Source organism: Periplaneta americana, chromosome 13 (genome assembly GCF_040183065.1).
Source record: "Periplaneta americana isolate PAMFEO1 chromosome 13, P.americana_PAMFEO1_priV1, whole genome shotgun sequence".
NCBI lineage: Eukaryota > Metazoa > Arthropoda > Insecta > Blattodea > Blattidae > Periplaneta > Periplaneta americana.
Window position 1 is genome coordinate 164,210,819 of NC_091129.1, and position 12,719 is coordinate 164,223,537.

Sequence of the window (12,719 nt, forward strand, 5' to 3'; positions counted from 1 at the left end):
AGAGTTCTACGACAGAGGGATACAAAAGTTGATCCCACGATACGACAAGTGTCTCAATTCTGATGGTGGCTATGTTGAAAAATAGCTGAAACATTGGTGTACCTGTTCCCAATAAATGTTTTCCTGAAAGTGTGTGTTCTTTTTTTTTAAAATAGGGAAACTTACTTTCTGGATGCGCCTCGTACAATGTTTGCTTGTGCATGTCCTGGCCGATAGCCATACAATTTCAAGGAAGATAACATTCCTCGACGTAACTTCATTCGGAACAAAATAAAGCCAGAATTCCGTCTTCAAGCTTTACTGCACATAAAAGCACCCTACAGCCTCATTAATAATGCAGACTTGAGTATAAACGGAATAGCCTCAGGTAAACAGTAAAATTTGCAAGATTATGTAAGCTTCCAGAATGAGAGAGAAACACATACAGTCATGCGAGAACGACTAGAATGATTTAAGTTACGCAGAAAATTACTGTGGCTTATTTAGAGGAGATACGGGTTGTACTTTTTCCATTGAAAGTGAAATAAAACTAAAGACGTTCAGAAGGTTGTATAGTTATGTCCTCAGCTTCCATGTTTCATTTATGAATTTTATTTTTTAGCAGGTTATTTTACGACGCTTTATCAACATCTTAGGTTATTTATCGTCTGAATGATAATACCGGTGAAATGAGTCCGGGATCCAGCACCGATAGTTACCCAGCATTTGCTCATATTGGGTTGTGGGAAAACCCCGAAAAAAACCTCAACCAGGTAACTTGCCCAAACTGGTAATCGAACCCGGGGCATCTGGTTTCGTGGCCAGACGCGCTAACCTTTACTACACAGGTGTGGACTTCATTTATGAAATTCCTTTATAAATCATAGGTGTATGTTCTTAGATAATTTGAGACCCTTCGTGAAACGCCATGCATAGTTTTAGGTACATTATTTCTTTTAGATCCTTCTTTTCTTACATTTGCTATTTTGAAAGCCACACAAACTTTGTCCGTAATAATTCATACACGTTTAGAAATGAAGTATGAGGGTATCTGTAATGCATATCCACAGCAGCATAAAGTCAAACTCCCAGAAATTTAAAATTGGCTATATATTATCTATCTATAGGGGAGAGTCGGGTAGTATCGGACATCGGGTAATATCGGACAGTGAGTTTCTTTCATCTACCACACGATGATAGTACCTGATTGACATGGTTACGTTTCTGTGATGTCGCATAGAGTAACGTAACCATGTCATTCAGGTACTACCATATGGTGGTAGATGAAAGAAACGCACTGTCCGATATTACCCGATGTCCGATACTACCCGACTCTCCCCTACCGTCAGGCTCAGCAACTTACAGGATCACGCGAAAATAAATTCATGCAGCAGTGTTCAGTAGGCCTACAGAAGAAGATTTTGCAAAGACTCATCTTCTCTACAATCGATACAAAAATGATGAATGTGACTATTACACTTTTACTACGTCACACTACTTTTGACCAATAAAACACTGCGGAACGACGTGTTTCAGCCAATCATGGCTGCTTATTGTACAATTTTTGTCACCTCCCTGGCATTTGTTTCTTTGTTTGCCAATATTGTACTTTCAATAATTCTACCTTTTAAAATGATTCACGTTTATGTCATCCTCCTTAATTAAAACTTTCCTATCGTTTATTTTGTTTATATTATTATGTTATGTTATAGCTTCTGCTGTATAAGATTATGGATAGTCACGTATCAGAGATTGTTATGTATATTGATAATTGAAGTAGAATGCAACTGTTTTAATAAAAATGAAACTGAATCAATAAAGTCCTTTGACTAGTAATCGTCCATAGATTGTATAGCTGGCACAACTGGTAGCAAGAGAACAGCTGACCATAACACACTGGTGCCATCTAGCGGAATATTTGTAATAACGTGATGCTACAATCACGGCCGACTTGATGTGCTCGCTTCGCTTCTTCTTTACCGGCCTTGACGATTCATTTTGATCCCTGTGTTAAAGCTGTAATCGAGAAAATATTACTATTGTCAAGGCCGTATACAAAAAAGCGAAGGGAACATCAAGTCGGCCGTGCTACAATAATACATTTTCAAGACAGTTTAGTATTTTATTAAGTCATTTAATATTTTATTGTGTTAGAGTACTTTATTTCTTCTAATCTTTATATACTTTCTTCTAACCATGTAATAGTCAATTAAGTCTCATTCCAGTTTTGATTTTCTCCAGGGAAGTCAGAACCTCTAGTGAGATTACTATACAATAGATACATTTAAAAACCTGAGATGCATCTATGAAAAGAAAAAACAATGGCTGCCCCCGTGTAAGCGAAGTGGATGCACGAAAGCTGGAGGTCAGTCTTTGTGAAACTATGTTACGAAAGCCCGCTGAACACGGGTGCATAAATTTTTTATAATAATCAGTCATGCGAACGCTCTTTACGTGACAGACACTATTTCTGAAAAGAGCAAACAAACAAACAAACGTAACCTGGGCTAGTCACAATTGTCATGTAATCTACTTGGTAGAGTTTATTGTTTTCCTGGAATCTCTCTATGTATCCCTTATGGCTAGTCTTCTTCTCTGCCTCTCAAGTGATACATTTACGGTGTTACTAATAAAAACTCTATATATAGACGTTTAACTGTCTTATACTTATACAATGAGTAGCTCGTTTATAAGTCGTGTGTAAATTCTTCACTAATAATCACTACATACGTCGTGTATAACAGTACAACTGTTACACAGCTACGTCATAGTTTCGTCATTACTTCGTTACGAAAGATAATAGAATATCTGAGGTTCTCTATTGCATCCGGTAGAGCGCTCTAGTGTGGCGTGTAAAGTATCGATAGTACAACTGGCTCTAATCGATTACCATACTATATTTTGGTCAAAGAGTACAAGCTACAGTAATATTATTCTAATTATTCTGTGCTCTTTGGTTTGTTCTTCTTTGGTTACTAGGCAACCATCATCATAAAATGACAGTCGATACGAACAGCTGTTAGAGGGGCGGCCATTTTTTCTCTATATACAACGCTTAAACATGGGGTTTCGTGTATATAACTACTGCAAAGCAATTCCCATTGTATAGTTACAGCCTGTTTATACGTCCATCGCTTCTGCATGGTTTATTAGTAAAGTTTTCTGTCTCAACTCTGCATAAGTCTAGTATAAAAATTATACACGGTTTATTAGTAAGACTGTTACGGTCTTACTAATAAAAACTCTATATACAGACGTTTAACTGTCTTATACCTATGCAATGAGTAGCTCGTTTATAAGTCGTGTGTAAATTCCTTACTAATAATCACTACATACCTCGTGTATAACAGTATAACTGTTACACAGCTACGTCATAGTTTCGTCATTACTTCGTTACGAAAGGCAATATAATATCTGAGGTTCTCTACTGCATCCGGTAGAGCGCTCTAGTGTGGCGTGTTAAATATCGATAGTACAACTGGCTCTAATCGATTACCACACTACATTTTGGTCAAAGAGTACAAGCTACATCAATATTATTCTAATAATTCTATGATCTTTGGTTTGTTCTTCTGTGGTTACAAGGTAAACATCATCATAAAATGACAGTCGATACGAACAGCTGTTAGAGGGGCGGCCATTTTTTCTCTATATAGAACGCTTAAACAAGGGGTTTCGTGTATATAACTACTGCAAAGCAATTCCCATTGTATAGTTACAGCCTGTTTATACGTCCATAGCTTATTCACGGTTTATTAGTAACGTTTTCTGTCTCAACTCTGCATAAGTCTCGTATAAAAACTATACACGGTTTACTAGTAAGACTGTTAGCATATAGATTCCAGGTGTTTTCCTGGTTCTAGATAAGTTATCCGTTTCCTATGTCCTGTGTGTTGCCTATTTAAACTTTCGTCAGTCTATTGTTAATTAATTAACAGAATTTTATTACAGCACAAGTCCTAAATTGTACAACTGTAAACTTGGTACCTAGTACGAAACTAAGCACCAGATAACCACAATATAGCACAACGAAGTGGAAGTCGTGTTGCCAAAGGACAGCTTCCATTTCAATACACTGCGCGGAGTGATGCAGACATTGGAGGAGTTAAATCCCTGGTAAGCTGTTTCATTTAAAGTTTCAAGTTTCAAACAGGAAGACAGCAACATAATGAAGGGCTTATAAAACACGAGTAGACCTGTTCTAAATTGTGTTTCTATGCACTCTGAGCAAAAGGAAATTCACTCCCGTTATTTGCGTACTCTTTCAGATCGAGGAAATGATCATAAAGAAGAACTGTTAACCGAACAGCCAAATCATCGATCTACGCGTTACAAAATCTAGTTCAAATCGTGGCTAAACATTATGTTGTGGAAAGAGTCACTTGTTTGATTACCTTCATACATGCTTCCGCGTCGTACTACGATAATGGTATTATTATTATTATTATTATTATTATTATTATTATTATTATTATTATTACTTACTTACTTACTTACTTACTTACTTACTTACTTACTTACAAATGGCTTTTAAGGAAACCGAGGGTTCATTGCCGCTCTCACATAAGACCGCCAGCGGTCCCTATCCTGTGCAAGATTAATCCAGTCTCTATCAACATTCCCCACCTCCCTCAAATCCATTTTAATATTATCCTCCCATCTACGTCTCGGCCTCCCTAAAAGTCTTTTTCCCTCCGGTCTCCCAACTAACACTCTATATGCATTTCTGGATTCGCCCATACGTGCTACATGCTCTGTCCATCTCAAACGTCTGGATTTTAAGTTCCTAATTATGTCAGGTGAAGAATACAATTCGTGCAGTTCTGTGTTGTGTAACATTCTCCATTCTCCTGTAACTTCATCCCTCTTAGCCCCAAATATTTTCCTGAGAACCTTATTCTCAAACACCCTTAACCTATGTTCCTCTCTCAGAGTGAGAGTCCAAGTTCCACAACCATACAGAAGAACCGGTAATATAACTGTTTTATAAATTTTAACTTTCAGATTTTTGGACAGCAGACTGGATGATAAGAGCTTCTCAACCGAATAATAACACGCATTTCCCATATTTATTCTGCGTTTAATTTCCTCCCGAGTGTCATTTATATTTGCTATTGTTGCTCCAAGATATTTGAATTTTTCCACCTCTTCGAAGGATAAATCTCCAATTTTTATATTTCCATTTCGTACAATATTCTGGTCACGAGACATAATCATATACTTTGTCTTTCGGGATTTACTTCCAAACCGATCGCTTTACTTGCTTCAAGTAAAATCTCCGTGTTTTCCATAATCGTTTATGTATTTTCTCCTAACATATCCACGTCATCCGCATAGACAAGAAGCTGATGTAACCCGTTCAATTCCAAACCCTGCCTGTTATCCTTAACTTTCCTAATGGCATATTCTAGAGCGAAGTTAAAAAGTAAAGGTGATAGTGCATCTCCCTGCTTTAGCCCGCAGTGAATTGGAAAAGCATCAGATAGAAACTGACCTATACGGACTCTGCTGTATGTTTCACTGAGACACATTTTAATTAATCGAACTAGTTTCTTGGGAATACCAAATTCAATAAGAATATCATGTAATACTTCCCTCTTAACCGAGTCATATGCCTTTTTGAAATCTATGAATACCTGATGTACTGTACCCTTATACTCCCATTTTTTCTCCAATATCTGTCGAATACAAAAAATCTGATCAACAGTCGATCTATTACGCCGAAAACCGCACTGATGATCCCCAATAATTTCATCTACGTACGTATTATTATTATTATTATTATTATTATTATTATTATTATTATTATTATTATTATTATTTTGCCGGTGTTTTCCACATTGCAGTAGTATAAGGTAGGACTCACCAGGCACCACTTTGTCGAATGTACTACTCCGTGGGACAGATGGCAGCCTATCACGGGTACATAATAGGATGATAGATAAAGGGATATTGAGGATTGGGAAGAAATCGGGACGTGGCCCTTGAAATTGGTACTGTATCCCAGCATAGGTCTGGAGGGACTTGGAAATCACGAAGAACCTAAGTCAGGATAGCCGGCACCTGACATCGAACCTCGAACCTCTGAATAAAATATTATCAATGGTAACCATTACACCACGGTGTTCGATTAATAATAATAATAATAATAATAATAATAATAATAATAATAATAATAATAATAAATTGGACAGTTTAAAAGTCTTGAGGTGTACTATAGTCGCGTCGCTGTTATTCCCGGCGTGACTCCTCCTCTTTGCTTACGTCTTAGGAAGTGAAGGCTCTATAAAGTCTAGGTAGGTAGTATCGTTCGCCATTTTTGTTCTTTCGTTGCTGAGCTACCATACGAGGAATCTATTTGCCACACCGTTAAACATTATCATGTCGTAGCTCCTATGATAATAAATCAAACGCACTCTAAATCAGCAAATAATTGAGCGGCAAATAACGTCCTCGTGTGCTTTCTGCGAACGCCAACGAAAGAGCGAAAATGGCGGGCGATTATATTAAGTATTTATCGAGCCTTAAGAAATGAATAACATCTTCCTCAGCGAATCACAAGACGCACACGTTTAAATGTAGCCGACCTGCAACGCGATTGGCTGCCGGAAATTAGAGCGACAGGACTATATAAGCAGTAACATCAGCTGCTGCGAAGAACTCAAAAGGAGATAGCAAGGGACAAGGATGCTTTTAATAGAAAAAGGAGCATCTCCAGCGGACCTCTGGAACAGAGTAGTGAAGTGCTTTGTATGGAGTGTGGCATTGTATGGGGAGAAACATGGACATTACGACGAAGTGAAGAGAAGCGACTAGAAGCATTTGAAATGTGGATATGGAGAAGAATGGAACGCCTGAAGTGGACAGACAGAATAAGAAATGAAGCTGTGTTGGAAAGAGTGGGTGAAGAAAGAATGATGCTGAAACTGCAAGGTATAGGCCTATAGATATTTTACTATCTGAAACTGATCAGAGAGAGGAAAAGAAATTGATTTGGTTACTGGCTGAGAAGAAATTGTCTACTGAAGGATACACTGGAGAAATGGTGAACTGAAGAAGAGTTCGGGGTAGAAGAAGATATCAGATGATAGACGACATTAAGATATATGGATCATAATTATGAATAAGCAAAGAGGAAGGCAGAAAATAGGAAAGACTGGAGAAAGCTGGGTTTGCAATGAAATACCTGCCCTCGGGCAGAACACTAAATGAATGAATGAATAATAGTAGTAGTAGTAGTAGTAGTAGTAGTAGTAGTAGTAGTAATAATAATAATAATAATAATAATAATAATAATAATAATAATAATAATAATAATAACAACAACACTGCCTGAAATATATTTTCATTCATTGGGTTGTAGCGTTTTTCTACACAAAGATGATGGATATTGATGTAAAGTTAAATATATTCCAATATATGTGTGGTAAAACAAGAAATGTTTCATAAAACAAAAATACGATGTACTAAATTGAAACTTTATACACAGTGGTTGTTATAGCCTTCACATATGGAGAATTGGATGTTGGAAAGATAAAAAGAACGCAAAATTGAAACTGCAGTGATTGTATTTTTACTCCCACATGTATGTTATTCCCTTTAGGTACCCTGTCAAAAGCACAGTAATAGACTGAATAAAAATATACAACCGTTATAGAAAAAATCATCTTTCAACCGACAAATTTTCCTTGTTGGTATAGTGGTCACCATGTTATCCCTTGGATCCAAAGTTCGCGAGTTCAATTTCGGCTGAGAGCGATGGACTTTAAGAAGGGAGGAAGATGGGAAGTGAACGTGTGGGTCCCGAGTCGTAAATTTACGGCAAGCAAACGAACACTTTCCCTGGTAGACGGATGCAGGCGAAATTTGGTGATCACTTCTCGCCAGCTTGAATTTCGATACTGAATTACTTACTATCTACTATGAAGGAACATTAAATATGAAATCAAAATAACTCCTGAAAGGAAAGTCGCAGGCATGTGTCGACTCCACTGTCCGCAACAGGATCGGTTCGTGAAATGTCGGAATAAGTAAAAATACTATTTTATTCCTTGTAAAAGAAAACAAAATTAATTTCTCGCCCCTGTACGCTGCAGAAGCGAAACTTCTTAAGGGGAGAGGATGGTATTTTTTGGTGAAAAATGAGTAAATTAAAAAAATTCTTTATAATACTCTGCAATATGTGTGGAATGCATAGTATAATATTTTGAGGGTATTTGTGTCCTTATCAGATGTTGAGACGCCATTTTTAAACTTTCTGCGTTATGGATGTTTAAATCACTCGCCCGCTTTTATTGTTGTTTCCGGTAAATTGAATTTTCAAAAAAAAAAAAAAAAAAAAATCTTTCTTTAAAATACCCATTGATATGTGTGGAATGCATTGCATAACATTTCGTGTTTATTTGTGCCCTTACTGGATGTTGAGACCCCATTTTTAAACTTCCTGCGCTATGGATTTTTAAATCACTCGCCCCCTTTTATCGGGTTACGTTAACTTAATTTTTTTGCTACATTGCCAGACAAAAATGGATATAACTTCTGAACTATTAAAGATACATGCATGAAATTTAGAACACACATTCTTTAGACTATTAGGAAACTTTTCTCTGTAACAGAATTTTGTTAATTGATTTCATTTTAAAACTATGTCTGTTTGTTTGCAAGAAAGGAAATCAGAAAAGTGTTATTAAATTTTAATTGTTTATGTTACAAAGATAGGGACAAATATCACAATTCTGTTACAGACAGTTTGTAGACCATGCTTTTGCAAGTACATTGCAAAAAACTGGATGAATCTACCTTTAAAAATGGTTTAGATATATCGGCTTTAGTAAATTCCTGCATTGGGTATATTTTTTTCAAATCTGGGGCCGCAAATAATTTTTTTTTAGTATTTATTTTTGGATGAGTTGCTACAGCTATAAGCTCTCTACATACAAAAAATTAATATTTTACACGAAATAGGAAAAAAGTCTTACAAAATACCATCCTCTCCCCTTAAGCTGTAAATGTGGTGCAATATTTTTAATTATTTGTTTATAAGGACGATACAATAGGCTTGAATTTAACACTGCACACCTGCTGTAAATAGTAATGAATGGACGTATTGCCGCCACATCAGACGTCACAAAAAGGGATTACTATTTAAATGTAAAACACGATTGTTAATTATATCGAAATACGACCTCCTTCGACAATAATCCCTGTCTCCACTGGACTAGACCTAATGCTTTGTTGCTGGTACGATCAGGCCCCAAGCATCTCAAACCAACTTAAGTACTTCAATTGCACGGCGATACAACCATTGATTACTACGTACAACAGGTGAATAGTTCTAGGTTATTCTGTGGAAAGCATTAGATACCGGAAAGTAAAATCACTGGCTTAAATTATACTATTTGTAGTAGACAATTGTTAAAGAAGTATTAAGAATTTGGTATAGTTTTTCTGCAGAATTATCGTGATGTATATTTCATAAATGATTATTAATGTTAAAATTATTGTTCTCACTTGTATAAATGTTTGCGAATGCTTAATTTGGAAATCAGCAGACGTAAATGAAGTACTTATGAAGGCCAGTGTTAGACACAGAGATAAGTACAAAGTACTGTTAAGTGACGTAAATAAATTGACTTGCATAAATATTGTTTAAAGGCAATAGTGTCCTATCTTTTGGTTGACGCCCTTGCTTCAGTATTACTTAATACATTTTATGCTCGACCATGCCGAAATGTAGTAATTATACACCTGATAGCAGACCTTTAATGCATGTCATTAAAGTACACCTACTCATTAAAGGTCAGGTCTTTCAGCCAATGACGACTCAGGTTACAACTGTTCAGCCAATGACAGGTCAGCTTTCTACCGTTATAAAACCGCAAGTATCGATTATTCTCGGATATGCAATTGAAAGAGAATTAGCGAAAAGTCACGGAGGCTGGAAATCCAATACTGTCGCAGAAGGTTATGTTCTGTTACTAGCGTTAATTGTAAATAATATTCAAATAAATTCAATTTGTCATCTCGTTTTTCAATGTCGAATTCAATAATCAAGGTTATAATATTATAATATTATCAAGTTTAACGGGATTATATCAAGGTCAGTGACATTATTGTTCCTCGGAAAAAATCAATACTTTCGCGTCTGCGCACATCTCACAATTCACGACCTAGAACAAGGTCACTTCCGATCTTGTCAGGTACAAATAAAATGTATACATCTGAATACCGGTAATTTCAAGTTAGAAATATGGTCGAACATAAAAAGTCGTATGAAACTCGCCTATAATGGTAATTAAGAAGCTCGTATGAAAATTATGAAACTCGCTTGCGCTCGTTTCATAGATATCCATACTCACTTCTTAATTACTATCATTATAGGCTCGTTGCATAATGTACTATTTCAGTAACTTTTAGCTTCAGTTTTCCTTGTAGAAGGGAACAACGTCGATATGAAAAGCATTCCGTATTTTCAATAGGTGTTTATGGCAGGCTTAGACTATAGTCACAGTTGGAATCAACGACAAACCTATCACAGTTCTTCAGATCACACCCCGCCACTCCTTCTGAAAACAGTTTGTCGGTACAGCAATGAGCACTAGCTACTGAGGGCATGACTTCATATTCCCGATACCTGATATATTAAATGCTCTTTTGCAGGGAACGCCACCAGATTGTGTCACAGCAATGGAACGTGGGACAACTACACCGACTACACGTCGTGCGTCAATGTGCAGATGGGCGAGCCAGCCGAGACGGGCGTGGAACTTGCCACCACGCTCTACTTCATCGGCTACTCCATGTCACTCATCGCCCTCAGCATCGCGGTCTGGATATTCCTGTATTTCAAGTAAGATATCTTAAATTTATTACTATTTTTCTCTTGGCGTTTCCACGTAATCCGTATGGTTACCGCAAACTAATTCCTTCCTCTTCCGACAGTGTAATGACTAGAGCCCAATTTTATGTAATATGAAAATGAGAAATAGCCTATGTACATAAATATGTAACTTTAATATCAAAATAAGTCGATATAAATAAAAGATAAGTAACTTAAAATCTAAACTTTATTAGATGTATTTTTGCACACTTATAAGAAAACAGAACTGAAAAGAATTACAAGTGCACATGCGATTCAACCTCATTTAATTATTGTTTGGAGGCGCAATTAATAATTCAATATTTTTCCAAATTTTCTGCTGTCATCGATTGTCTTCTGTGTGTTAGAATGTTCTTAAAAATAGAAAACGACCTCTCAACTTCGCACGAAATAACTGGAGCGTATTTCAGATGAGGAATGATACTCATTGTTCTCAAGGAGCTGCACACAGTATTTTGCGTACAGCAGAAAAATGTCTATATCCAGGGTTCTTTTTTCAATAGATCATTAAATTTTACGGAACCACACTCACCGATTACTCCCAGCACAACACTCAGTTTATTGGTTCCATCTTCCACTATCGATAAAAATTCGTAAAGGGCCTGTCCAGAAGTTTCCTGCTTACTGACGTCGAGGGAAAATTTGTGAAAAAAATGTTTATTCTTTGAAAATATGCAATATTTTTCAAAATATGTAATGTAATACCAGTACCTAAATATTTATTAAGCACCAAATATGTAACTTAGAATAATGATTCCTTTGCTATGTTTCGCCGACATTTTAGCTTTTCTTACAGCTACGTAGTAAATAGGAACTGAATATTTAATTACATAAAGTACGAGCTCTAGAGTGTGATAATTAAGGGATAAGAAGTCGATCATTTCGTATTGCACTGGGTGGATAGAAACCGCAACGCGGCGATCCGACTGTCGGCCGAGTTGCTCGCAGACTCGGATTTTTTTTATCGGTGATACGCCGAGCAGTGTACCGCTAACTACATTCAAAGAGTTGAAAACAGTTCACTCGCCACATTAAGGAAAGGGATGCAGAAAGTCCTTTTTATCAAACCATTTATCACACCTCTTTAAGAAGTTAAGTATCATTCACTCAAGTTTCCTTGGAGAAATGGAGACGATGTTCTCCCGGATGTTGTCTTTGAGTTCTTTCAAGGTATGCGAATTATAATATATTTGTACACTTTGCCTTTTAGAGTTCCTTGGAGATAATCACAAGACGTTACGTCGGGGTGGTCACACATTCCTATTGATAATTCTAATGCTCTGGAAGTTCGTTCATATATAACTTAATCTTCATTCCATACAAGAAGACCCCGGATGTCATCTAACTTTCTTTCGCGCTCCAACCGCTGATTTTTTTTTTTTTAATTTCTACATCCGGCCAGAGGCTATTTTCCGAAATATTTCTGTTTTTCAGGTTTTCAGTTTTCTGTTTCTGTTTACTAACTTATACTAACACAACACCCATGCCCGAGGCGGGACTCGAACCCACAACCCATCGGACCAAGCCGTAGAGTCATTGCGTGCCTCTACGGCTTGCGCCACCCGGGTCGGCTGATTGGTTCCTATGTTCGAGCCGGAAAGTGAGGACTGCTGTTATATTTTTCTAAACGAGTTATTATTATTATTATTATTATTATTATTATTATTATTATTATTATTATTAACAAAAATGGAATTCAAGTTATTAATTTTAGAGATTTTATTATTAAATTATTATTTACTTGTAATTATGGTGGAATTAGTAATTAATTATTACTATAAATTTTTAAATGTTTTTATTAAAATTTTAAAAGTTACTAAAGTTGGTCAAGTAATGATGCCTCTGCTCTAGAAATTTAGTC

The 12,719-nt window shown here is 36.4% G+C and overlaps 1 protein-coding gene across 1 annotated transcript in view; it reads left to right on the forward strand.

Moving 5' to 3' along the window:
* Positions 1-12,719, forward strand: part of Dh44-R1 (Diuretic hormone 44 receptor 1) — a 1,227,197-nt gene that overhangs the window by 792,073 nt on the left and 422,405 nt on the right. Inside the window, exon 6 of the mRNA XM_069844580.1 lies at positions 10,639-10,828. Within this exon, the coding sequence (XP_069700681.1) occupies positions 10,639-10,828 (190 nt within the window). The remainder of the gene's footprint in view (positions 1-10,638; positions 10,829-12,719) is intronic.